General features: G+C 59.3%; 1 protein-coding gene across 1 annotated transcript in view; it reads right to left on the bottom strand.

Moving 5' to 3' along the window:
• The window catches only part of FGD5 (FYVE, RhoGEF and PH domain containing 5), a 66,303-nt gene that overhangs the window by 12,353 nt on the left and 26,444 nt on the right, over nucleotides 1-27,506 (bottom strand). The window contains exons 3-12 of the mRNA XM_081276035.1: nucleotides 21,485-21,617; nucleotides 16,252-16,310; nucleotides 16,142-16,172; nucleotides 7,790-7,950; nucleotides 7,207-7,363; nucleotides 6,612-6,699; nucleotides 5,887-5,937; nucleotides 5,207-5,265; nucleotides 1,337-1,408; nucleotides 381-449 (exon numbers count right to left, since the gene is read on the bottom strand). Of these exons, the coding sequence (XP_081132161.1) occupies nucleotides 381-449; nucleotides 1,337-1,408; nucleotides 5,207-5,265; nucleotides 5,887-5,937; nucleotides 6,612-6,699; nucleotides 7,207-7,363; nucleotides 7,790-7,950; nucleotides 16,142-16,172; nucleotides 16,252-16,310; nucleotides 21,485-21,617 (880 nt within the window). The remainder of the gene's footprint in view (nucleotides 1-380; nucleotides 450-1,336; nucleotides 1,409-5,206; nucleotides 5,266-5,886; nucleotides 5,938-6,611; nucleotides 6,700-7,206; nucleotides 7,364-7,789; nucleotides 7,951-16,141; nucleotides 16,173-16,251; nucleotides 16,311-21,484; nucleotides 21,618-27,506) is intronic.

Below are 27,506 nucleotides of genomic sequence, written 5' to 3' on the forward strand. Positions count from 1 at the left end.
CCGAAGACGAGGGGCTTAGCTCTGCCTTGACGCGCTGTCTCACCACAGGCCCCCAGAACAGGGCCCATGGGCTGTGAGGTGGGGCTCCCACAACTGAGCCAAGAGAAACCTTTCTTCTTTTTAAGTTGACCCTCTCGGATGTCTGTTACAGTGATGGAAAGCTGACTAACACAGTAAGTACAGGATCCTGGCGGTCCTGGGAGGGGGACAGGGAGCTGCCCATGTGTCAGTGAGCCACCAAGGTTGACATCGCTACTCCACAGGACATAGATGCTGCCCTGCTCCATTTTACCTGTTCCTTGCCACTCGAATATGGGCACTGGACGATTTCATGGGACTAGAGGGTCCAGGGGCTGGTGTTGGGTGGGGACAGTACTTACCAGAAACAGGTGCCGGGGATGTCTGCTCTTGCCCCTGACTTTCGCCAGTGTCCCTTCCTTGAGAAACTCCTGTGGGGACGGAGGCAGACCTCAGTCACCTGGCTTGGGCCACTGCTGCCGCAGACAAGGGGCAGGGGACGACCCTGAAGACTCCAGAGGACCAGAAAGCAGCCCCCCATGGAGGACCCTCAGGCCACCCGAGATGCTCCTGATACACCCGAGCTCTGGTGGCACTGAGGCCTCTCAGGAGCATCTACGTCACTGTCCCAAGCCCTGACACCCTCCTGGTGACGGTGTGGTCCAAACCACAACCTCCTCCCTGTTTGCCGCCGTGAGCAGCTGACTTGGAGCAGAGCCTCTGAGGGTTGAGACCTGGGAGCAGTGGCTCCAGCCCCCGTTGTTCCAGAGGCTCCGAATGCTAAGGACGATTTCACAGCATCTCAGATCCGCGGGTCATTGGAAGTTAGAATCTGCTGAGCCCAATCTTTCATTCCAAGGGCTAAAGACCACATTTCTGAACTGTTTTTGAACTGAGTTATAGGTTTTTATTTCCCAGTTGGAGGCTTCCAAGTAAATAAATTTCTCTTTTTATTTTTTTTGGTGCCGGGGATTGAACTCAGGGGCACTGGACCCCTGAGCCACGTCCCCAGCCCTTTTTCTATTTTATTTAGAGACAGGGTCTCACTGAGTTGCCAAGGGCCTCGCTAAGTGGCTGAGGCTGGCCTCCAACTTGCGATCCTCCTGCCTCGGCCTCCCATGCCGCTGGGATGACAGGCCTGAGTCCCGGGGCCTGGCAAAGACCGTATTTTTAAGATGCTTTCTTCAGGTTTGTTCTAGAGATGATCTTCTGCTTTGGCAGCTACTCGGGACTGAAAATACTTGGCGCCCCGTCTTCCCGGAGTGAAGAGACCCCCCAGGACACCCAGAACCAACCCGTGCTGGGGCGCGGCACTCACCCTCCCTGGCTGCAGGAGGTCTCCCTGGCCCCGCACGCTGTGGTCGATGTGGACCAGCTTCTGCAGGTTCTCCTGTGGGCGAGGAAAGAGGGTCAGACCCTGGAGGCACCTGTCCCGTCCGTGAGGGGCCGCACTGGCCCCCGATCTGGCCTCTATAAACAGCAGGGGGGACGCTGGACAGAGCCAGGCCTTCGGGATGCCAAGGCTGGTCCTGCTGTGTGTGCTGGGATCGGACCCTGTCTGTCTCTGGGCCACAGCTCCTGCTCTCCCAAGGCTGGGCCTGGTCTGTGCAGGCTCGCAGCCCACGGGGTGGCCTTGAGGGACAGTCACCCAGAAAACGTCCCCACGGTCATTCCAGCCTCCTTTAGGATGTGGCAAGGCTGCGAGAGGACGGGGGGACATGCTTCTCTCCTCCCAGAAGGCTCCAGGGGCCTGTCAGTCCCAGCTGTCCTTAACTCTGCGAGACCCCAGGTCACCAGCCGGCCCCTGAACTGAGTCCTACAGCCTGACACGCTCCTCCCTACGAACGTCACACCTCGGGCGACACACGGGAGGACGAGGTGGCTGGCAGCTAAATGTTAAGGCATTCCCAGAGGTCGAGGGTGGGCTCCCGGCTGGACCCGGAACAGCCCAGAGAGGTGGACACACGGGAATCTGCACGTGATGGCCGGTTCCCTCCCGTGAGTCTCTGCCAGGGGCTCAGGAGGCAGACTGGGGGCTGGGGACGGGGTCAGAGAGAGCACCCTTGGGAGGTGAGGGAGCCCGGGCTGCCCAGGACCCCGCCCGTCCCCAGACGCCTCAACTGATTGTGCAGAAGAAGAGGTGACAGGGGGAGGATGGATCAGTAAAGATCTAAATGGAAACAGAGAGGTGGAGGGAAAATGTCTGTGGGTGCGTCACACAGCATCCAAATTAACTAAAGGACCCCAGTGACGGGCAGGTCCCACAGAGAAGCCTGAGAATCTCGACAGGTTTCAAGCCGCCTGAGGCCCCTCAAGACCCACAGAGACGCGCCAGAGTCCAGCTTCCAAAAGTCAGAACACAAAGGGCAGATGGTGGAGGCCCAGAGGAGGGACAGGCGACTTCTCGCCCCAGACTATGGAGCCGGCAGGCAGTGGAGAGCCATCCTCAGAGCACCCAGAGGACAGAGCTGGTCCACCCGGACTTGTGGGCCCACCAACAGAGTCTCTGAGAACCAAGGGCCAATGGGACGGCAAAGTGGACGGGAGAGGACAGTGGGCACCCGCCCCCTCGCTGTCGGGGGGGACATTTCGGAGAGCAGGGGGGGAAGGCCAGGGTGCTCTGTGTGTGACGAGGTGAGTCGGAAACAAGGTGCAAGTGGCTCTGTGTGCAGGAGGTGGTCCCCACAGGTTCTCGGGAGAGTATGGGCGACCGCCTGGTTCCGCCAGTGGAGACGGCTTGAGAAAATGAGGCCCCGTGAGCAACGGCTGTACCTAGGGACCCAATCTTGGTTCTTGTATTTTTTTTTTTGGTACCAGGGATTGAACCCAAGGGTACCTTCACCCCTGAGCCCCGTCCCCAGCCCTTTTTTTTTTTTTGTATTTTATTTAGAGACAGGGTCTCGCGGAGCTTCTTAGAACTTGGCTAAACTGCTGAGGCTGGCCTCCAAATTGTGATCCTCCTGCCTCAGCCTCCTGAGCTGCTGGGATGACAGGTGGGCACCACTGCACCTAGCTCCAAATCTTGTTTTTTTTTAAGACCATTATGTGATGAAAGGTTCTAGGGATTCCTGGAGAAACGGCTGATTCTAAGACAAGGACTATCAATACAGGACATGGACTGATCTGGAATATCAAACAACAACGCCTCAACTCATGTCAACGGGGGCGTTTGAAAGGGGCACGGAGACTAACTGCAGGAGCTCCCAATGCCACGGCTGGACTGACTATAGAAACAGAGCACAGCAGCGGGGCACGGTGTTGTGGGCCTGTCATCCCACCAGCTCGGGAGGCTGAGGCAGGAGGATCGCGAGTTCAAAGCCAGTCTCAGCCAAAGCGAGGCCCTGAGCAGCTCAGGGAGACCCTGTCTCTAAATGAAATATACAAGGGGCTGGGGACAGGGTCAGTGGCTAAGCGCCCTGGGTTCTATCCCTGGTACCAAGAGAAATCAAAGGCCAGCTTCGGCAAAAGGGGAGACGACGCCATCGGACGCATTTTAACTGGCTCCCTGGCTGTCTAGGAGGATGGACGGCAGGGCCAGGCTGGAAGCCAGCAGGCAGGACAGGCCTGGGCTGTGGGGGTGGCAGAGGCCGAGCCGTCAGGAACCCTCGGTCACGGAGCTCCGGCCCTGGGCTGGGCCCGTGGACACCCTCCCATCTGGCCATGCAAACATGAGGTGGCCATTGGGTCCAGAGCAGAGGCCTGGTGCAGCTGTGCCCAGCAGCTTGAGGGACAGTGACCAGCCTGGGCCGTGGCTATTCCAGTCGCCCCCCGGGGGGTGTCCAGGGCCAGCGCTTCCTGACCCAGTTTCTCCTGGGAGGAGCAGAGGGCTGTGGGGAGCCCAGCCCGTCTGCTGCTGAGCCCCGAGCCCCTCTGCAGGGAACCATGCTGCGTGCGCAGATGCCCAGCTCCGGGGCGGGGACCCGGCAGACACCAGAGAGGACACGTCTAACCCACCCAAAGTCAGCTCAGTGGGCTTCGGCCTCTGTGCCCAGCTCCTCGTCACCAGCCAGACCCGAGTCTCTCCCCAGACTCCTGTCCCACCTCGGCCTCCTCAACTCCAGGCCTCTGCCTCCTCTCTCCTGCTTCCGCAACTGTGCAAATGTCCTGAGGCACGGTGCTGCACATCCACTCCTCGCACTGAAACGGGGACACTCACGTCTCTGGCCCGAGCAGCCCGGGCTGTGTCCCTTCCCTGAACTCTGCAGCTGTCTCTCTGCCTCTCTGGTGACATTTACTGGGGTTACATGCAACCAGACATTTACTTCTCCACTGAGCGGGACCTCATCACGTGTCTCCAGTCCACCCCACGACGGGAGGCCTGTCACATGGGAGGTGGCCCAGAAATGCTCCTTCCCCTCCTCCTCTCTGCACAACTCACAGCGAGGACGCTCTGTGTTATCAGCCGTGGCCCACAAGCCACTGTCACCCCCTTCTGTGCCTGTGGAGGTCACGGCCAGCAGGTCACCGCGCTCTCCCACTCACTAGGACTCGGCCTCAGAATCATTCTTAACCCAGAAGCTGAGGCGTGCCCACCGCGTGCTGCAGCAGGGACTAAGAGGACACAAATCACCGCAGGGACCCCCGAGTGGGACTGGACGGGGATGGCTCATCACCCTTGGCAGACACGGCGTCAACCCCCGGTCACACAATCGCACCAGGCAGAACCGGAAGTGGACTCCCAGCCCACGTAGTCCAGTGACCCAGGGTCTAGAGTCTCAAACGTGGGTGGCCATTTACCTGGGGCGCTTATTTAAGAAATGTCTGCCTGCCCGGGCGCGGTGGTGCACGCCTGCCATCCCAGTGGCTCGGGAGGCTGAGGCAGGAGGATCGCGAGTTGAGAGGCCAGCCTCAGTCACTTATTAGCAAGGCCCTCAACAACTCAGGGAGACCCAAGGTCTGTACCCCTCGGAGCCTGTCATTTACAAAGTCCCCCAGGTGCTGAGGCACATGGTCTCAGACCCCCGTTGGGGCCTGACTGATGGGGGTTGTAGAAGCTTGTGGCCTCCCTCTTTGTTCAAATGGTGAACCAGAGGCCCAGAGAGGGACCCACCGTACCTGAGGTCACACAGCAATTGTTGGGGCCAGAACCCAAGGCCCTCTGCAGGGTCCCGCGGGATCAGTGATGGGGTCTCCCGCGTCAGGCAGGGCAGGGTGGGCACCGAGGGAGGGTGTGCAGGGCTGGACTTACCCCCTGCTCCATGCTGTCGTTGGCTCGGTCTGTGACTTTGGAGATGAGGCTCAGGGCTCCTGGGGAGGAAGCAGAGTCAGCCCCCGGCCCTTTGGGGAGGGCTGGTCCGGCTGTCCCCGTCCTCGCCTCTTCCTGCCCCTCCCCACTCGCCCCTAACCCCTACTCGTTCTCTGTGCGGGGTGACACCAACCCAGCTCTCCCTCCTCTGCCTCCGTGACCCTGACTACCCTGACCAAGCTGAGCCTCGGTTTCCCGGGTATAAACTGGGACGATACAGTGGGGACCGTCCCAGCTGTTCACACGCAGGGGTCGCTGCGCTTTAACCACGGAGCCACGTCCCCAGCCACTTTTTATCTTTCATTTTTCGACAGGATCTTGAAAAGTTGCTTAGAGCCTCACTAAAGTGCTGAGGCTGGCCTCCAACTGGAGATCCTCCTGCCTCAGCCTCCTGAGCCGCTGGGATGGCAGGCGGGCGCCACGGCACCTAACTGGGTGACGTTTTTAGACCTGCCCTCCTGTCACTGAGCCGCCACCCCCTCCCCTCTCGTCCTCTCTCTGACTGGACATCAGGCCACCCCAGGGAGTTCCCCAAGGCTGAGGACAAAAATTGTGTCCCAGCCCTGGGCACGCGCACAGCGGGGGAAGAACGCGTCCCCTGTCTCCGGGTGGCGGGGACTCACCCTGTGTGTCATCGTATTCGGCCGAGTCCGGGCGGAGGTTGTTTAAGTAATCTGGAGGCAGAACAGAAGAGTCAGCCAGGCGGGGGACAGTCCCTCGTCCACAGCCGTGTCCCCTCCGCTCTCCAGAGTCGGGGGAGCTCCAGAATGGGGGACCCAGGCTGTCCCCCCGCGGCCCATGGCAACACCAGGACGGCCCTCAACACCGTGGCCGGTCCCCTCTGCCCCCTAAGGGGCCCAGGTGTTCTTCAGCAGTCCTGACTGTGACCTTAGGTGGCTGTGACTTCCTTGGTGGCCTGTGGAGTGTCTGAGTCCGTGGTGTCACGGAGCCTGCCTGTCATTTACCGCTGTCCCTGTAGCATCTAGCCTGGGGCCCACGGGACATAGTAGGTGCTCAGTGCACACTGCTGGAGTCCGCGAGGGGCTCCTCTGGGCCCTGGGCCTCATGTTCTCCTTATGGCACCCAGAGCCACCAGGAGCGTCCCCTCCACCAGGGCAGGGTTCTTTGTCCCTGTGGGAGGTGGTCACGTAAAGGGCGTGAAGCCCAGGACAGAGGCACGGGTGTCCCCAACAGACACAGTGGAGACACGGGGACTTGGTAGGAAAGGGGCCGGGGCCTGGGGCCCAGAGGGGACAGCGAGGACATCCCCAGGACACACAGGAGGACAGCCAGGCAGGTGGCCGTGGGCCCGGGACCTGGCCACCACCCTGACGTCCCCGGGGCCCACCTGTGAGCAGCACTTGGTACTGGAAGAGCCGCTGGACCACCCTCAGCAGCCGGTGCTTCGCGCTCTGCCCGCCTCCGTGCTGACCCTGCTGTTCCCGAGGGAAGAGACGCCATCAGGGACCCTGCCCTGTCACCCCCCGGCCTCGGAACCCATCCTCCTCCTCCGGGAAGCCCTCCTGGGCCAGCCCAACCCTAGTGTCTCTGCTGGGGACCTCAGGCCCGTGGTCAGCACCCCTCAGCCGTGAGCCTCTGCGGGGAACTGGATCCCGAGTTCATGGCCAATGTACTGACTTCCTTGGTCACCGCCATGGCTGACCCCTGCCTGGTTCCTGCTTTTCTTTCTCTCTTTCTTTTTCGTACTGGACATTAAGCCCAGGGCCCCTCTACATGGAACCATGTCCCCAGCCCTTTTGATCTTTCATTTTGAGAACAGGATCTGGCTAACTTGCCGAGGCTGGCCTCCACCTTGAGATCCTCCTGCCTCAGCCTCCCGAGGGTCCCATTCATTAGCACTAAGCCCTTCCAGGCACCCCCCCGCCCCCCGCCAGCCCTGCGTCTTCACAGCAGGGTCTCTAGGGACCCAGAGAGAGACCCACCTCAAATTCGCGGACGGCGGCTGCCAGCCGGGGAGAGAGGAGGCAGTTCTCGGCCAGCAGAGCCAGGTACCTGTCGAACTGCAGGATGTGGGCAGCGTGGTGGCGGAACTCCTGCTCGCGGGCCAGGAAGACATCGGCCACCTTCTGCTGGCCCTCCCTGCAGCCAGGGAGGGGGACCCGAGAGTGAGAACGCAGCCTGCTGGGCGGCAGAGGGTCTCATCCCTTGTTTTACCTGGGACAGGTGACTTAACACCTCTGTGACTCGACTTCCCCATCTTGCAAAGGGACGTACTATTTCCCTTGGGGGTGGGTGTTTTATTTCCCTTCCTCCCCCCTCAGGGGCCCTCGACTTCTGAGCCCCGTCCCCAGCCCTATTTTGCATTTTATTTAGAGACAGGGTCTCCCTGAGTGGCTCAGGGCCTCGCCATTGTGGAGGCTGGCCTCCAACTCTCGATCCTCCTGCCTCGGCCTCCCAAGCCGCTGGGACGACGAGCGTGCGCCATCGAGCCCGGCTCCGTGGGGATCTTCTTGCTCTCCCCCCCTCCCCTGCAGTGAGGGGGTGCGGAGCCCCGAGTCCGCTCACCAGTTGGACAGCCTGTCCTCTAGCTCTTCCAGGATGCCTTGGTGGAGATGGTGGATGGCTGGGAGCTCGCTCAGGCCCTGCCTCAGCTCCTCCCGGGCCAGCACGTCTCTGCCCTCTTGGTCCATGTCATCCAGGGCCCTCATGACGGCTCCGTGGAAATCCTGAAACCCCAGAGGGCCCGTTACCCACAGGTGACAGGACTGAGCACACCTCGGAGAGCTGGCCGACACAGAGACGGTCACCAGACCGACCCCCTCTGCGGGGCCAGGTCCTTACCTGCGAGACAGGGTCACCAGCACACACCTGGTCTCCCTGAGCTGCTGAGGGCCTCGCCATTGCGGAGGCTGGCCTTCAACTCACGATCCTCCTGCCTCAGCCTCCTGAGCTATTGGGACGACAGGTGGGTGCCACGGCGCCCGGCTGATCATGATTTACGTCTAATATCAAATCTGATAAATGGTAAAACTATAAAGAACGGAAGGCTTGTTTCTCCCTGGGGGGGAAAAAATGACGTACTCTCTTTTAACACACAGGCTCCTCACTTGGCTCAAACAAACGACCTGAATTGTGGAGCCAAGTGCCCATCAGGAATCCTCGGGGGAATCAAAGGTCATGGGGTCCAGGCCCCATCAGGAAGGTCACTGAGCTCTGTTGGGGGGAAACTCGCTACCAGGACAGTTCATCCCATGGCTCTTCCTCCAGGAAGCCCTCCTGGATTCCTTCCCTGGGGTGTTCAGGTTCAGGATGCACCCCCAGTCCTGCAGGGTCTCCTCGGCCCTGGGGTACACCCACAAGAAAACATGCCCCCGTGTCCCCAAGATGGCATGAACCCCTCTTTCTCAAGCAGCTGGCTGAGGACTTCGACACCCCATCCCCTCTGTGCTGGGTTGGGTCAAGCCCAGCAGAAATCCCGAGTAGCGGAGAGACGGCGGGCAGGCTGGTGCCCCTCTGAGGCCTCGCCTCCTCACTATCTCAGGGTCCAGCTGCCGCGGAGCTCACCTGACAACTCAGACTCTTTGCAACCTGTAAAGTGCCGTTCCCACTTATCCGTGGTCTGGGTTACCCCTGGCCACCTGAGCTCTGGAAATATCAAAAAGAAAAATCTAGGAAGAGCCAATTCCGACATTTCCAACGGGATGTGGTTCTGAATCGTACAAAGAAACCTGGCTCTGCTCAGCTTGGGACCAAACTCGTTCCTTGGTTCACCGTATCCACCCGGTATGTGCTACCCGCCTTCTAGCTACTCATTACCATTTCTGTCCTCAGACTCACTGCCACAGGACTGCAGTGCTCACGTCCTAACAGACCTCATTCTACTTCTTCCTGGGCCCACAGACCATGGGTCCTGATGCAGGGGATTGACCTTGATGACAGAATACTGTTCAATGTGCTCTATATAACTGCCAGTTGTCATCGCGGTCGACATGGGTACGTTAGGCTGTCTCGTGGGTGGGTTTCAAAGGGTTGGGTCCTCTCTCCACTTCCAGGCACCCTCTTGCTGTGTGTCCCCTGGGGAGGAGCGGGGCCTGCTGTCACGGTCATTACATTTTGGACAGGTCACCTTCACTATGGGGGCCACATCTGTTTTGCTTCCTGCTGGGTCTGAAGTCAGCAGAGCAGGTGACACAGAGCGGGACTCTGTAATGCTGGTCGGCTGGGGGATCGCACGACCTTCATTTAACAGAAAAGGAGAGTGAGTCACCACGAAGCCAGGCCCAGACTCTGGTCACCTTGATGCCCAGACGGAGGGCACCTCTGGTGGGGGACAGGAGGAGGGAGGAGGGAGGGAGACTCGGGAGGACAAAGACAAGACAGACAGCCGCAGTGACGTCACCCTCGGGGGAACTTAAAGATGAATTGTCTGGTGCGCTGGCTCCTGTCTATAATTGATTCTCGCTGAGCCACCTCAGTCGGGATGCCCACCACCCAGATGGCCCACTGCAAAAATGAGTATAACCAGAATTTCTTTCCCACCCTCCAGTATTGGGGATGGAACCCAGGGGCACTTTACCACAGAGCCACATCCCCAGCCCTTTTTATTTATTTATTTTTTTTTTTGAGACAGGGCCTTGCTAAGCGGTTGAGGCTGGCCTCCAACTTGTGATCCTCCTGCCTCAGCCTCCTGAGATGATAGGCGTGTACAAATGTGCCCGGCCAAACCACTGACGTCACTGCTGAGAGTCCCGGTGACTCTGGGATTCTATGTGTCCCAGTGCTATGTGAGCGTCCTGGGGATGTGACCGCATTTGCCTGGACAATCACTGGAGAGTACTTCAGAATCTTGAAAACGACACTCTGTGAGGTGGGCAAAGAATTCCTAACTGTAGAGTGAGTATCCCAGCCAAGAAAAATAGCAAATTAGGCTTAACACTAAAAGACAAATAGGGGTAGGTGGCATGGTGGCCCACGCCTGTCATCCCAGTGGCTTGGGAGGCTGAGGCAGGAGGATTGAAAGTTTGAGGTCAGCCTGGGCAACATTAGTGAGGCCCTAAGCAACTTAGGGAGGCCCTGTCTCAAAAATTTAAAAAAAATTTCAAAGAAGGGCTGGGGATGGGGCTCAGTGGTTCAGCACCCCGGGTTCAATCCTCAGTACAAAAAAATAATAATAATAATTTGTTTTAATGTTACAATGAGGCTCCTGACCAAAGGCTGCGTGGCGCAGGAGCAAGGACAAACATGTGGATTAATGGACTGGACTGGGAACCCATAAAGATGCCTTATGGGAAGTGACTTTTAACAAGGCTGCCAAGAAAATTTACTGGGAATAATCTTTTCAACCAATGGCGCTGGGCCAGCGGACTCCACCCGCCAAAGGACGAAATCTGACTCCGTCTGTTCGCCTTGCCCAGATGAACTCAAGACGGGTCACAGAGTTCAACAGAAAACCATCAGCCTCTTGAAGAGAATCCAGCAGTCAGTCTTGGAGATCCAGGGCCGGGCCGAGCTTTCTTAGAAATGGCACCAAAAGCACCAGAATTCCATCAACATGTGAAAATACAAAATCAGAACCACGCCCGTAAGCCCAGTGAGGTGCGAGGCTGAGGCAGGAGGATCACAAGTTCGAGGCCAGCCTCGATGACGACTTAGTGAGGCTCTCAGCAACTCAGCGAAACCCTGTCTCACGATAAAAGATGAAAAGGGGCTCGGGATGTGGCTCAGCAGTAAAGTGCCCCTGGGTTTAATGCTCAGGACCAGAACCATCCAACAAGCAAACAAAACCCAGGATGAGGTACCCATTCACACTCATTAAGATCTCACTTTTCTTTTATTTTTCATTTATTTATTCTTTTTTAAAAAAATTTTTTGGTACCAGGGACTGAACTCAGGGGCACTCGACTCCTGAGCCCCCTCCACAGCCCTATTTTGTATTTTATTTAGAGACAGGGTCTCCCTGAATTGCTTAGTGCCTCGCTTTTGCTGAGGCTGGCTTGGAACTCATGATCCTCCTGCCTCAGCCTCCCAAGCTTCGTACTCTTACAGTGGAATATAAAGTATGCGCTAACTTTACTTTATTTATTAACAGTTTTTCTTTAAGAGATGGGGGTCTTGCTACGTTGCCCAGGCTCTAATGCAGTGGGTGTTCCCAGGTGCGACCCCAGCACTGAGACTTAGTGGGGACACCTGATTGGCATCGTGCACTAGAGCCCTGAACCCCTAATGAAGAGCTCCTCCTGCCGTGGCCTACTGGGTGGCGGGGATGCTGAGCACATATCTCTGCACCTGGCTGCAGTCATTTTGGAAGGCAGTGCAGCGCGTCTGCAAAAGTTTCAAGAGTCACCGTGTGACCCAGCAACTGTCATCCTAGGCACAGGCCAAAGAGAACAGGGAACACATTCCCACCAGAATCACGGCAGCATCTTTGTGACACTCAAAAGGTGAGATGAACCCAAATATCCATCTAGAAGTAAATGAATGAGCAAAGTGTGGTACGTCCACACTCCGTGGACTACTCCTCAGCCTCAAAGTGCACCACGTACTGACACCTGCCACAAAACAGATGAATCCCGGAAACGTGAACGCAGCTGCACGAAGCCAACCACACATGACCCCAAATTAATTGCACAACTCATTTGCATGAAATGTCCAGAACGGGCAAATGTATACAGATAGAAAGGAGATGGGGAGTCGCAGAGGGGAGCTGGGAATGTATTTTGGGGGGTGATGAGAGTGCTCTAAAATTGATCCAGGCGATGAGCACACAATTCTGTGAACACGCTAAAAATCATTTCACCTTACATGTTAAATAGCTGAATTATGTCATCTCAATAAAGCTGGGTTTTTTAGAATAACTTTTTTTTTTTTATATGGTGCTGAGGATCCAACCTAGGGCCTCACACATGGGAGGCCAGCGCTCTGCCCCTGAGCCCCAGCCCCAGCCCTTTATTGCAGTTTCTAATAAAGCTCAGCCTGGGCTTCCTCTGTGACCACCCGATGCCACTCCTAGATAAGTGCCAAGGACAAAAGATCGCGCATGCTCACTAAGAAAGGATTCGCACAGAACATGCAGGGCGGCCGCAGGATGCTCATCACGCCCCGGGGTGCACGGGGCCATCGGGACGGTGGACGCAGGTGAAGCAGCCGGAGGTCAAAGGGCACGTCATTCACCACAGGGAGGTCAGGAACAGGTAAGCAGGTGTGCACCTGCCATCCCAGAGGCTGGGGAGGCTGAGGCAGGAGGATCGCGAGTTCCAAGCCAGCCTCAGCAACCAGAGGCCCTGAGCAGCTCAGGGAGACCCTGACTCTAAATAAAATGCAAAATAGGGCTGGGGACGGGGCTCAGGGGTGAAGAGCCCCTGGGTTCAGTCCCCAGTCCGTGGTGCCCCAGGGAGATAGACGGACTCAAGGTCACAAGGACAGAGGCCTCTAGATCCTGCAGGGGCAGAGCCACGGCTGAATTCCTAGCAGAGACAGGAGGGGCTGTGGCTGGGGTCCCCAACCTCCCTGGTCTGGGAGGTCCGGCTCTGCCCTGTCCCCAGGGTCATGCCCTCCCAGACGTCCCTTCCTCCTCAGGGTGCTGGAGAGCCCTCGGCTCCGGTCCCCAGCTCTGCACCTCCTAGGCCCAACTGCGCAGGCGCAGGCCGAGGCCTCTCCGGAGCCTCGGTCCGTGCTCGCCGGCGCCCCCTGGCGTCTTACTGCGTCAGCGACGCCCCTCCCACAGCCCGTCCATCATCTGCCAGTCAGCTCCAATCCCGCCCCACCACCTCTCGCTGGAACCACCCACCAGTGTCCCCGCAGACAGGCGATGAAGTCCTTGCAGAATGGCAGTCTCTGTCTGCCCTGCCACTGCCTGGCAGTCCCTGTGACCATGCTCCTGCCGGCTGGGTTTCCTTCAGTTCCCAAACGCGCCATTCTCGCCTGGCCCCTGGGCCTTTGCACATGCAGATCCTTCTGCCAGGCGGGAACCTTGCTCACCTGGTCCCTGGATACCTTTTACTATGGGAATCCTCTGAACCCCGAAGCCTGGGCTGGGTGCCCTGCTAAGCTCCCCACCTGGGGACAGTATTATCCTGTTCCTGCAGGTCTCCTGCCCTAGGCTCAGCTCCTGGAGGGAGAGACACTCCGGAGGCATCTGGGGCTGAAGAAATGACAGGCCTGATGAAGGACTGGCCCCACCATCTTTCATTGATCAGCTACGGATTGGGCACCAACTGTATACCTGGCCATGACCTTTGCTGTATGGCCCGGGGGACAGCAGGGGAGCTGACCACATTCCTGTTGTGAGCTGGACTCGGGGAGCCCCTGATGTTCCTATCTGTGCATTCAATACCATGGGGAGAGCATTTCTGGGGCACCTGCTGTCCCCGAGCGTAGATCTCAGAATGAATGCAGAAAAGCAGGGTCACCGAGTCAAACTCAGCTTTGATGAGGTGACCCCCAGTTGATCCAGCTTCCTCTGAAACTCCAAGTGCCCAATGAGACAGAAGAGATCATCAGGCAAAGCTTCTGGGAAAGCGTTTTCAAGGAAACTAACTCAGGAGGAGGCATGAACTTTGGATTTTCCCCCTTTTCTCTTTCTTGCTGTCAGGTGGATGTGATGGTTAGAGCTGCAGCAACCACTTTGTGTCCAGGAGGAACCCCTGAAACAGATGCAGCGGAAAGTGCTCTGGCCCTGATGGTGGAGCTGCCTAATTGGGTCTGGGTCTCCTGCTTCTAGATTCACTTCACACAAGAGAATAGCATCTAGGTTCTTTAGGTTTTTGTCACCAGCAGTCCAACCCGATTCCTTGTAGACACAGATTGATTAGAAAAGCCTCCTGCTGTGTACGGTGTTTTCCCAAAGTGATCACAACACTGTCGCCTGTCTCAGGGTTTGTTTTGTTTCTTACAGTGAGAGCTGACACTCCTCCCAGTGAGTGGCAGAGACCGCGTCCCCTCCCCTTGAACCTGGGTGGACCTCTGTGGCTGTCTCGACTAATGGATTAGGTGGAAGTGGTGGACGTGACTCCCGAGGCCCAGATCATAAAAGTGCCACGCACTTCCTCCCGGCTCTCTCTGGGGACAATCGCTCTTGGAGCCCAGCCACCAATGTGCGAGAGGAAGCCCAAAGTCTCCCAGGCAGAGAGACCCCGGGCAGTGGCCGCAGGTAAGGTCCCGCCCAGCAGCCCAGCTGAGGTCCTGGGCGACGTTCAGCGCCACCCACCAGGTGACGGTGACCATTTCCAGAGCTACTGCCCCCAGCTGTCAGACTGGCTTCTGATCAGGCTTCCAGGGTCTTGGCCCAAAGCGGGGACCCCGGGCAGGAGCGTCCCCTTCTGCTGGCCGAGGGGTTCAGAGGGGGTCACGATCCCCAGGGCCGCAGCTGCCCCTGCGCCCTTCGCCCAGCACCCAGGTACTCCTCAGCCTGGTCCTTGTCACAGGGGCACCATGAACCCCCTGAAATGTTCCCAGAATAAATGGGCAGGATGGCCAATCGATGACGGAGAGATAGATGGATGGGTAGGAGGATGAACGGATGGAAGCCAGGTGCCAAGGCGCACGCCTGTCCTCCCAGTGGCTTGGGAGGCTGAGGCAGGAGGATCGCAAGTTGGAGGCCAGCCTCAGCCACTCAGCCAGGCCCTGAGCAACTGAGCGAGACCCTGTCTCTAAATAAAATCGAAAAAGGGCTGGGGACAGGGCTCAGGGGTTAAGCAGCCCTGTGCTCAATCCCTGGTGCCATTAAAGTGAATAAATAAATAACTGGTGTCCTTGGTGACGACTGCAGCCAGAGGCGGGGACTTCGGCCAATTCTGTCCACGCGGCCTCAGAGGTGATAAATACGGAGGCTCTGCACCATTTCCCGCAACCAGCTGACGAGCTGTGATTTTTATGGCCTCTCTCTCTCCCTCTCTCTCCCCCTGAGCTGGCCAGTGGCCTACCATGATGCTGCGGGCTCTGGTGCACCCAGGGACAGTCCGTGCCCCGAGGAATGAGGGAGAGTCACAGGAGAACAGGGGCCTGGGATGGCATCCAGGTGGCCCTGGGACCAAGTGACCCGCGGGAGGTCCAGGATGGACGTTCAGAGTGGACCAGAGAAACAAGAGGAAGATTGAAGGCTGAGCCCGGGGTCGGGGGCAGGGAGCCGGCAGGAGGGGACGGCTGGGCCCACCTGCTCCGTCACCTCCCTTACCCCTCCCCCACCCCTCCCCGTGACTCAGCCCCAACTGCAGCCGCCTCCTCAAGGAAGGCCGCCCGGATTCCCCACGGCTGCTGCTCACAGCCCCAGGCTCTGAAGAATCTGTCCCCTTGGCTGACCAGGGAGCTCTGGGGGAGGAGCCCTGGGCGATCTGTCTTTCCACCCCCAGCTCCTCTCGTGCAGCCAGAGCAAAAAACCTATCAACCAACCAAACAAAACCCCCGAATCCCTCCGCCACCGCCCACACAATGAACTGAACGGAGCTGAGCTTGAGGGCGGCGCTGCGGCAGCCCTTCTGTGAGCAGCGAAGGCTGGTCCTGCCCACGTCTGAGCGGCCCCCAAATCTGGCTTCCTTTCCTCTGCGTGTCCAAAGGGTGTCCTCACTGCCAGCCCAGGCCTGGCTGTCCCCAGAGCTGGGGTGACAGAGCCAGGCTCCCTGAGCCACGCAAACACATCACCCTGTCCATGAGGACCTCAATATGGGTGACACACAGGGGGTGGGGCCGTGGCTAGTGGCACTGCATGTGCGCGGCCTGCACCAGGCCCTGGGCTCCCTGCGCAGCTCAGCAGAACCGCAGACACGGGGACCAGGGCGCCCTCCCCCTGTCGCACAGCCACCTGCTGCCCGGGGGGACCTGGCCGCGCCCGCTGTCCCCGCTCCTAGAAATGGCTCCTCTGCCTCTCGCACCCCGGCCTGGTCCAGGGCCATCAGTTTGCGACCATCAAAACGACCAACTCACCCGTCGTAGGTGCTGCAGCGCCTGCACGTACCTGCGGGGACAGAGGGCAGGGCCGGTGAACGGGTGTCCCCGGGGTGAGGGACAGTCCACCAGGGCGGCTGGGCACTCACGCTTTCTCCGAAGCCAGCAGTTCCTGGGCGATGACAAGGGCTCGCGACTGTCCTTCCACCTGCGGAGGAGACAGAGGGTCAGGGGGACAGGCGGCCACGGGGCTGGCAGAAGGGAGACCTGGGAGTGGCCGCCATGGTGTCCAAGGCCAGTCCCCACGGCTCCTCCCGCTGTCACCAGCCACTCCTTAGGGGACTTCGGCAGGCCACCCCCCCCCCGGCCTGGCTTCCTCCCCTGGGCACCTGCAGGCATCAAGCGCAGGGGGCTGAGCAGGTGCCCAGCAGGACCCAGGCACGAAGAGTGACCAGGGCCCCCAGCAGCTGGCGGCCTCTGGGGAACTCGGACCCTGTGCAGGACCCCAGGGTGGGAATGAAGGGTCAGGGTTTGGTCAGCTTGGGAAGCCCCAGCTCTGCAGGTGGACCTGGTCCTATGCCTGTCCCTATGATGTCCCCAGACAGGAAGGGGACAGGGGCTGGAAGGTGACCCGCCCCGTGCCATGAGCAGGCTCTGGGGCCCCCTCCTGCCGGACCCAGGTGGCTGGAGGCCAGGATTCACAGGTGCGAATACTGACAGGACAGACAGGGGGTTCCAGAAGGTGCAGGTGGCCGGGGGTGGGTGGCCCGCGGTGGGACAGAGGGCACTCGATAGGGACACCCAGCTTCTGGCTCGACCTCTTCCCCCTGGTTCGGTTCTGCACAAGCCTCTTTCCAGAATTGGGCCTCAGTTCCCCTCCCCACCCCTCTGTGATGCCAACGAACTTGAGGACATCAAGAGAACAGTCCCCGCTAGTGACAAGAGATGCGCCACACTGTGGAGCGTGGCCGTCAAGTAACACAAGCCTGCGACAGAGCTTCCATAGAGAATGAGGGGAGGAGAATGATCCAGAACTACTACGTTTCTTCCCCTATAAAATGAGGCCGGGCTGGGCGCGGTGGCGCACGCCTGTCATCCCAGAGGCTTGGGAGGCTGAGGCAGGAGGATCGCCAGGTGGAGGCCAGCCTCAGCAACAGCGAGGCTCTAAGCAACTCAGTGGGACCCTGTCTCTAAATAATAACACAAAATAGGGTTGGGGACGGGGCTCAGGGGTTCAGCACCCCTGGGTCATCCCTGGTGCGAAAAAAAAAAAGTACTAGAAGTCAAAAAAGGCGTGTAAGCCAGGTGTGGAGGGGTGCACCTGTGGCCCAGGGGTTCCTGAGGCTGAGGTGGGAGAGTCCTTGAGCCCAGGAGTGGACGGCGAGCGGCCTGGGCAGCACAGCGAGGTCGTCTCAAGGTCAATAAAGCTGCACTCCATGCCCACAGCAGCCCCTTTGCAGAGCTGAGACCCCTCCGTGGGTGATTGCGAGCTGGGGTCCGTCTATACGCAACATGGGGCACCCCTGCTCCCCGCCAGTGGTCTGTCACTCCAGGGGACTGGGCCCAGCCTCTCCGGCCACAGTCTGAGGTCAGGAAGGACCTTGGACCCCCAGAGCCAGGCCCTCAGGGGCCTCAACCACCCGATCTGGAAAATGGGTGAGCACCCCAGCCCGTGGGGACGCCGGGAGGTGGCGGGGGAAGGTGTGCACGCCCCGCCCGCACGGTGGCCTTATGGCGGTTGGCATTGTTAGGCTTCTGGAAGGATCTGGGCTCGGGCCACTGTGCACGTCCCTCCCCGGCCCCTCCTGGCCAGACGGGCAGGCCCTGGGGGTCAGGGGGCAGTCCTGCTGCGGAGGCTCGGCCGATGATGGATGTGTCCCCGCCAGACAGTGGCCCAGGGACCTGCCAGCCGCGCTGGGCTGCCCCGGCCTCGGGCGTCGCCCATCTGGCCCTTGGGAGAGGGGTTTGTTTAACCAGGAAATGACCTCGGAGGGGAGGGGACGGCGTCCGGGGACGGGCTTCTGGGAACAGGGTCCCCGCAGGAGTGTGGGGGTGGGGCCGGGCCTGAGCCGTGGGTCCTGCTGCCCAGACCCCGGCTCAGGGTGTCCCCCAGGCGGCTCTGGCCAGCACTGCCTCCCCAGGCCCCAAACCCACCGGCCACTCAGCTCCTGGCTACGGGGGACCAGGACACGGAGGGAGGGACAGGCCTTCCCCTGGTGGGTCCCAGGAAGAGTCGAGCTGCGGGTCCTCGGCCTCTGGGCCTCCGTTTTCCTAGCTGTCAATGGGCAGCTTAGCCTCCTTCTAGAACATTCCTTGCCTCTCTTTCCCACCCACGCATCTGTGTGCCCTGGAGTCCTCAGTTTTTGCCCATTTATTTTAGAAAATAGCCTTTTCCCCATTAAATGTACCCATTGATGTCAGTCTGTAATGGGTCTTTATTACTTTTAAATGAATTAAAAGAAACTTTTAAAGTTTTCCTCAGATTTCTTTCTTTTTTGGGGGGACTGGGGATGGAACCCAGGGGCGCTTACCCATGGAGCCCCGTCCCCAGCCCTTTTTATGTCTTATTTAGAGACAGGGTCTCCCTGAGCTGCTTAGGGCCTCGCTAAGTTGCTGAGGCTGGCCTCCAACTTGCCATCCTCCTGCCTCGGCCTCCCCTGCTGCTGGGAGGACAGGCATGGGCCACCGCGCTCAGCTCGGGATCTCCTTCTTAAGGGCAGAACGATGCTCCGTGGTGTGTGCATCTGTCACATGTTCCTTGACCATTCAGCCTCGGATGGTCAGAAAGAGGCCAGACAGTGTCACCACAGTCACCAACAAAATGACCTCTCAGTGCCTCTGTCGTCCCCTCTCCCTTGGGAGGCCCAGAATGGCCGAGATGGTGGTCAGCAGGCAGGAGGAGGCTCTTCTAGCTCCCAGTCCCTGACCTCCTGCCCCATGTTGGTCCTAGAAGCATCCAGATGCGCCTTCCAAAGTCCCGTCAGAGGCCAACGGCGTCCTCTGTCCATCTGTCCATCTGCTGCCGACCCCCGTGTCCTTCCCACACAGCCCCCCCCCCGCCTCCTCACACCCGGCCCCCGCGGCTCTGGGTCACTGCCCAGCCGGGCCCCCGTGGTCCCCAGGGCTGGCCCTCCCTGCCCGGCCTCAGTCCTCTGTTGGTCGAGGGAGCATTTGGAGGGGGACACAGAACACGCAGGGTGACATTTAAAGACGGCGGTGGCCTGAGGTTGGGGACTCCCTTAGTGTCCTTCCCGGCATCCCCCAGAGCTGAGTGGGCACCGCAGCCTGGACGTTGGTGCGCAGCCAGGGGCTCCTGTGTGTGGGCCTGGGGGCCTGGGGGCCTGGGGTGGACCTGGGGGTGAGCTGCCAGGGGCCCTGGTCACCGCTGACCTGCCCGCGGGACTCAGCAAACCAGGAACCAGCAGAGAAAGGGAGGAGGGTGACCTCGTGACCCAGATCCCAAGCCTCCGGGGCCAGGCACAGGGCTGAGACTGGGCAGAGAAGAGACTGGGACACAGGACAAGCCCCTGGGGACAGGGCTCCCGCCATCTACACCTGCGGCCCTGGGGAGGGACAGTCCCCAGCCCCCGGGGCTCTGCGGCAGGCGTGGGCCACACGGGAGCCCCGGGCCTTCCCCCTGGGTGACAGTCCCCTGCTCCTGGCACGCACTGCCTGGACCTGTCCCCAGTGTCCCCGTGCTGAACCGAGCGTCCTCGCCAGGGTCCCTGGGAGCCAGGAAGGGGCGGACCAGGGACGTGGGAGGATGCGGGTCAGACGCGGCTCACTGTGGGGAGGTTGACGCCGGGCCAGACGCGTCCCCGTGCTGTCAGACTGTCACACGTTGTGGCCCCCTTACTTAGGAGCAGAAGGGCACCTAATGCGTCCCCTCACTCAGTGTCTCTGAGGGAATCTCTGAAGGCTCATTTTCCGCGGGCCACCAAGCACCCCGGGCGCCTGCCCTCCCCGGGCGGTTGTGACAGGGAAGGGGGGAGAGATGGGAGAGTTCAGAGAAATAGGACCCAAAATCACAAGGTGAGAAAGAGGTCCCCGCAGGAAGGCCTTCCCCGGGAGGTGGCACTTAACCACCTCCGCAAAGGCCCGCATCATGCTTTGGGTGGAGGAAACGTCAAGTGCAAAGGCCCTGGGGTGGGTTTTTAAGAAAGAAAGAAAGAAAAAAAAAAAAAAACAGAAACAGAACTTTTCTTGGCATCACTCAACCTTAAAAGGGTGCAGAGAGCTGAGTGCGGTGGCCCAGGCCTGTCATCCCAGCAGCTCGGGAGGCTGAGGCAGGAGGATCCCAAGTTCAAGGCCAGCCTCAGCCACTCAGCCAGGCCCTAAGCAGCTCAGGGAGACCCTGACTCTAAATAAAATCTAAAAAAGGGCTGAGGAAGGGGCTCCGGGGTCAAGAGCCCCTGGGTTCAATCAAAAGAGAGACAGACAGACAGACAGCGGGCTGGTGGGAGGACAGGGATGCTCAATTCCCCTGGTGGATGAGAATCTGGGCAAAGTGACCTTCTGGGGACAGCTGACAGCATGCTCCTGGCTCTACCTGGTGGTGGCCCCTGCCGGACACTTAAGGGTCCCCTGTCTGGGCAGGAGCTGCCTCTGGTCTGTGTCCCCAGGCTCGTTGCTGCCGTCCAGTGGGTGGCCAGCTCTGCCCTCCCCCAAGAGCTCTGGCTTTCCCGAGCCTCCCAAATCTCCCTCACCCTCACCGCAGTCCACTCGGATCTCAGGCAGCGGAACCAGCACAGAGGGGACGGGGCGGAGCCCATGACACTCAGCCAGCACGTGGCCACGCTGGGCCTGACCTCTCCGCTCTCCGCCCCTGGCCCCTGGCCCCTGTGGGTGTTGGAGCAGTGGAGACCTGGAGCTGGGGAGGTCCACCCGGGTGACCGTCAATGCCAACGTCAGGTTTTCGCAATGGTCCTGAGAGGGACAGACCCTCTGCTGTCCCTCTAGTGCGGTGCTGGGGAGGGAACCCTGGACCTTCCAGTGCTGAGGACGCCCCCTCCCACAGAGCCACCCCAGCCCTCTCCAGCTTTATACCAAGACCTTGCTAAGTGGCCGAGGCTGGCCTCCAACTTGCGATCCTCCTGCCTCAGCCTCCTGAGGTGCTGCCATCCCAGGTGTGCCCTGCGCCCGGCTCACGGGCCCCACCGAGAGTACTGCTACTACCATCAGCCCCAATGACCTGCCCAGCGAGGAACTCGGGGTCTCGCTGGGCCACCTGCTGTCCCCTTCCAGACCAACGCAGCGTCTGTCCCACCCGCCACCTCCGGGCTCCGCTGCGGGATCAGGGGAACCAGCTTTCGTTCTAACGCGGTTCCCAGCTGGTCAAGTCATTCACGTCCTTCGACGCCCCTCGCAGGGGCTGCTCCCTACCTTGTGGGTGAGGCTGGGGTCTCTGGGAGCGTTCTCCTCCTCCTCCGAGCTTCCCTGCTCTTCATCCGACGTCAGGTCCTCTTTGGGGGCCACAGCTGAGATGGGACAGACCTTGTAGGGCTCTGTGTAGGCGCTGGAAGGAGCAGGGAGAGGGTTAGCAGGGGACAGGAGAACCAGCCGGGGACCCAGTCGACGCCGTGAGCCGTGAACAACTGCTCTGTCCACAGAGCTCCACGTCCCCCATGGTCTGGCCTCTTCTTAGTGCCTTGAACACGTCAGGCTCTTTGCTACCCCAGGGCCTTTGCACGAGCTAAGACAGGACCATATTCCTGTGAGGGACTAGGCAGGCTGGGACGCAGAGGGCAGGTCCAAAGAAAATGATCTTGGTGTCACTTTGCTGGCAGATAGCGTGAAGGTCACCGCTTAGCACCCCGTGGGGGCTTCATATCTGATGATTTATTACGCGGGCGCCGCCGTGAGCTAACTCAACAATACGTGCATTTAATACATATGCCCCAGTGGCTGGCTTTGTGCTGGACACGGGCTGGGCAGTGGGGAACAGAGGCCGGGCCCCAGCCCCACACCCCCCTCCCCTGCTCCCACCCCTCCGCACAGCACAGTGACTGTCCCACAGAGACAGGGGGCTCCTCTCCTGCTCAAACACCTTCCATGGCTCCCTCTCACCCCTGCAATGCGAGATGTCCTGCCAAGATGTCCCTCCGCCTCCCCTGCTGCCCCGGCCTCGATTCCCCGCTAATGAGCCGTCCCCAACCTGCAGGTCACCTCAGCTGCTCAGCTGGGCTCAGAGGACACCAGTGCACGGGTCCCCTGCCTTCTAGAGCCACAGGCGCCCATGGGTTATCCTTTGTCCAGCAGGGGACAGGGAGCGGACCTGCCCTCCTTCCACGAGGGACGGCCACAGGCCCCAGGAAGGGGACAATGGCCCCGGCCACAGAGGAAGAGAGGAAAGGGTCCCAGCCACCGCTCCCAGCCGGCACTGCCCATCACGGCCGCTAGGGGGCGCTCAACTCCCCAAACCGGTTTTGAGACAGGTTCTTGGTAAGCCGCTGAGGCCGGCCTCCAACTTGTGATCCTCCTGCTTCAGCCTCCCGAGTTGCTAAGATACAAGGCCGGGCCTCTGCACTGGCCATTTTACATATCAAAGCCAGGGAAGGGCAGATGGGAGAGTTCATGCAGGAGCTGAGGAGGCCTGCATTCACAGTCTGCTGGGACAGGGACAGGGACGGGGCTGGGTTTCACCTGGCCGAGCCTCGGCCGTGCCAGCTCACGGGGCCGTGGGGAAACCCAGAACATTAACTGATGATAACGTTAAATATGCAAAACAGCTCAGAAGAGTGCCCACCCCACACCAGGCTGCACGGACGGTGGCTCCCTGCTCCCCTGTCCCTTCCTGGCCTGACCTGTGCTTCCCAGGCCCGAGTCACTTCTCAGGGTCCCAGCATGGCCCTCACTGCGAACAGCTCCTCTAGTATTTCCCTCCCTCTCTCTCTCTCTCTCTCTCTCTCTGTCTTCCTCTCTCCCCCTCTCTCTCTCTTTCGTTTGTTTTTGGTACTAGAGATTGGACCCAGGGGGCTCTACCACTGAGCCCCGTCCCCAGCCCTTCTTGTTTTTTATTTTGAGACAGGGTCTTGCTAGGTGGCCGAGGCTGGCCTCCACCTTGAGATCCTCCTGCCTCAGCCTCCCAAGCCACTACCACGATAGATGTGCGTCACCGTGCCCAGAGATTTTTCTGTTTTCTTCAGATGGACTCATTTCCAACACTGACGACCTGCTCTTCTTCACGCTAAGGCATAACGCCCGTGGAGCCCCAGTGAGTGGCCCTGCTCCCCACTGGACACGCAGATGATGATGAGCCTGGTCCCTTCTACTCCACTGACCGTGTGTGTTTCATGTGACCTCAGCTGTGGTGGGAAGTATGGTCGGCGCTGATGGCTGGCTTATGATTAAACCTCTGGCTTCTGTTTTCTAGAAAGATCATGAAGACAGAAGTCGGGGGCAAGGGGTCAGGTGGGCGGATGGTATTTCTGGTTCATGGCTTCACCGGGGCCCTTGGGGACGTGAACAGGACACAGGACGAGACACTGCCACTAAAAAGTGCTGTCACAGGTGCGGCAGTGGCTCACGCCTGTCATCCCAGCAACTCGGGAGGCTGAGGCAGGAGGATCGCCACTTCGAGGGCAGCCTCAGCCACTTAGCGAGACCCTAAGCAACTCTGTGAGACCCTCAAAAGCAAAAATTGAAAGGGCTGGGACGTGGCTCGGTGCTAGAGCACCCTGGGTTCAACCGTCAGTACTATGGGAGGAATCAAAGGCTTTCATAGCACAGATGCACCCCAGGGCCTTTGCACAGTCAGTGGAAACGAAGCAAGGCCTGGGTCCCGTTCCCAGCACCATATTAAAAAAATCAAAAATCTTCTTGACGACTTCCAAGTGCTCCCGCCAACCCCGGCAGAACCGAGGTCCTGCTGAGTGGCCGCTGCCTTCCTCGGGAGCCAGCCCAGAGCACGCCCAGGACGGCCAGCACCCAGTCGGTGACAGAGACCCGAGACGGGCCCTGCGCTCTGCACCGTCCACGGATCCTGCCAGGCTCTGTGTTTTGGGCTGCGTGGGGACAGCTTGGTTTTGTTTCATTGAAAAACAATCCTACTAAGAACCTCTCTGCTGAGACTCTGCCCCAGGTGCAGGAGGCCCATAAGGAGCGGGGGGGTAGTGCCCCTGGGCTCCTGCACCCATGCACCCGGCAGCAGATGAGCACCCTCGAAGGTGGCCACCCCACATCCCTCACCCGGATGGACTCATGCACCCGTCCATCACCCTCCCGTCATCCATCTACCGTCCACCCACCCATCCATCCTCCCATCCACCCATTCATCCATCTGTCTGTCCATCCCTTCATCTATCCATCCATCCATCTACCCATCAACCCACCCATCCATCCATCTTCTATCGTTCCATCCATCCTCCCTTCCATCCATCCATCCACCCGTCCGTCCACCCATCCATCCGTCTAGCCACCCATTCATTCATTCATCCATTTCCTGGCCCATTTACCCCCCACCCGTCTTCCCCTGCACCCACTCACCCACTCACCCATCTAACTTCCATCATCCTTCACGGAAACACAGACGCCCCATCCTAGCATTAACGGGCACCCGGTCTTCCCTCTGTCATGCCCCAGTGTTCAGAACCAGGAAGAGAAAAGCCCTGTCCCCACGTGACCTCGTGGCTCACAGGCCCCTTGAACCTACTGCACCTTGAGTGGGGGCTTGCTGGGAAATTCTAGGTCTGTGGTCCCTACAGGAATAATACAATCCCCGCCCTTGAAGTGTTCACCAGGGACATTCACATGAAACAGACGCAAGGGCCAGGCAGTCAGTACTAAAGTTAGGTGAGCAGGAAGTGGAGAACTTTCACATCAGATAGAGTTGCTGTGTGACCTTGAGAAAGTCACTCAACCTCTCTGTTTTCTAATCTGTAAGTTGGGGATAGTGGGAGAGGTTCCTTGCTGAACTGAATCAAAACAGGATGGTCAAAGTGGTCCCTCCCTGGCATGGAGGAGGAGAGTCTTCCTGGCCAGCCTGAAGGAGCTACCAGGAGGCCCATCCCCTCACCCCCCAGGCGGGTTTCCACCAGGCCAGCTCTGCCTGGGAGTCTGCTTGGGCTTAGAGGGAACATAAATCACAGCTGCGGGAGCTCATGGCCTTAAGTGACCCGCCCAGAGAGCCCAGGCCTTTCCAGCAGCCTGGAGTCATTAAAAACAGCCCTGGGCCTCCAGTGCGGAGGCCAAGGCTGTGCCCGGCCCAAGGAGGCCAGCGCTGACCCTTAGATTCTGTCCAGTCTAATAGTCCTCGGAGCCGGAGCCGGAGCGCAGCCAGACACGGCCGCCTCCTCGGAGATCAAGACCCAGCTCTGTCCTTGCCCGGGAGCCAGGCCACACTGCAGATGTCACCCGGCTCCTCCTCGCTAGGGGAGGCCAAGGGGGGGAGGCTGAGCTCTGGGAGCTGAGTGGGAAATGGAGCCGGGGAGACCCCACAGGGACCTGGGAGAGGAGGACAGGGGCAGGGGCTGCGCACCAGAGAGCCCCTAGCCTGCCGGGTCCCTTCTGTCCCCGCTGCCTCCCCAGGGTCCCCAGCACCACAGCCTCCCCATGTGGCCCCTTTTGCTGGGAGACTCCTTGGCGCTCAGAACGTCCCCTCCTGCATCCACCCAGACACCAGCTGCAGTGCAGATGGGACCTCAGGGGACAAGGCGCAGGGGACCCTCGTGGAGGGCTGGGGAGTCCCTGCCATCCTCCTGTCGGGGCTGTGCGGTGGCTCTTTCGGCCTCTGCATCTGCCAGGAGGCTGGTGCGCAGGCGCAGGAGGCTATGTGGGGGCGGGGCTGCCCTGTCGGGGGCGGGGCTGCCCTGTCGGGGGCGGGGCTGCCCTGTCGGGGGCGGGGCTGCCCTGTCGGGGGCGGGGCTGCCCTGTCGGGGGCGGGGCCTTCCCGCGGAGACCCGGGCTCCTCCTCCTGCAGCGACCTCCCGCCCAGGCCCGGGTCAGCCAAGGGCCAGGCCAGCGCTGCTTCCCAGAAACCGGCTCCCAGGCGAGGCTTTTCAGAAAACTCACTTCCGCACCCCACTAAGTGCCAACAGAAGTCCATCCCGGCTCTGCGACCCGGGGTGTCCCCAGGTCCCCGCGGATGGATCAGGGGGACAGTTTCCCTTCTGCTGCAACTTTTAATAGCTGTTGCATGTCGCAGACCCTTTGCAAGCGCACCACCCGAGGCGGTTTAGCTGACGTCAGGAGGGTTTGGCACCAGCCCATGAAAGGAAACCCGCACCCCGCCCTTAGCGTCACCCCCATCCCCCGGAGGTCCCCCAGCCTCTGGCAGCCGCTAGTCTGCTCTGCTTTCAGTCTCTGTCGCCTGGTCTGTTCTGTATAAAATTATACAACCTAATGCCCTTGGGATCTGGCGTCTTTCACTCGGCATCTGGTAGCCAGGACCAGCCCTTCCCTCCTTTTTATGGCTTAGTAATATTCCACTGGATGGCCAAGATCAGGTCTTGCTTCTTTGCTGGATTGCTGACAGACATCTGGATCGTGTCTAGTTTTTGCTGTCGGTGAACAAGGCGGATGAGAACATCTGCATGCAAGTTTTTTTTTGGGTCGATGATGGGTGTGTTCTGGATGTGTACCCAGGAAGAGAGGAACTGCTAAGTCATAGGGTGACTGTGGAGGCCCCGCTAGAGTGTCTTCCCCAGCGGCCACAAGTGCGGGGACTCTTGATTTCTCTGCCATTTCCTTGCCAACACTGGTTATGGGCGGTCTCTTTCATCTTGGCCATCCAAGTGGGTTTGAAGTGGTTTTATTGGAATGTTGCTATCCCTGAATCCGGTTCGGTCTCCCACTCCAAGCAAATACTGCCATTTTCCCAAAAAAAAAAAAAAAAAAAAAAAAGTAAAAATATGATGATGACTACAAAAGGCTTATTTTCAGATCATCAAATGAGGTTCCCAAGATGTAAAACTGTCAAGAAATTTGTGGAAGCCTCACACAATGACAGACTAATAAAAATAGAAGGAAATACACAAGAAAAATTCACAAGCCACAGCCCCGCACTCCTAAGTACCCTGGCTCCAGTTTTGGGAAACAAGGAGTGGCCTTTGACACCTTGGATAGTTGTCCCCCAAGGCTCAGGTTGAAAGCTTGATCCCTCAGGTGGTGCTATTGGAAGGTGAGGGGACCTTTAAGAGGTGGAGCCTAGTGGGAGGAAGTTAGGTCATTGGGGGTGTGCCCTCCAAGGCAATCGTGGGAATCTTCCCTCTCCCTACTTCCTGGCCAGAGGTGAGTAGTTAGGCTCCACTGTGTGCTTCCCTGCAAGCCCAGAAGCAATGGGCCCAGCCCAGTATGAACTGGAACGTTCAAAACTGCAAGCCAAAATAAACCTTTTTTCTTTATAAATTGATGTCCACAGGTAGTTTGTCACAGTGACGCAGAGCTGACTAACAAACAGCTTGGGCCA

The sequence above is a fragment of the Spermophilus citellus genome, assembly GCF_964194105.1.
Source record: "Spermophilus citellus genome assembly, chromosome: 19".
Taxonomy (NCBI): domain Eukaryota; kingdom Metazoa; phylum Chordata; class Mammalia; order Rodentia; family Sciuridae; genus Spermophilus; species Spermophilus citellus.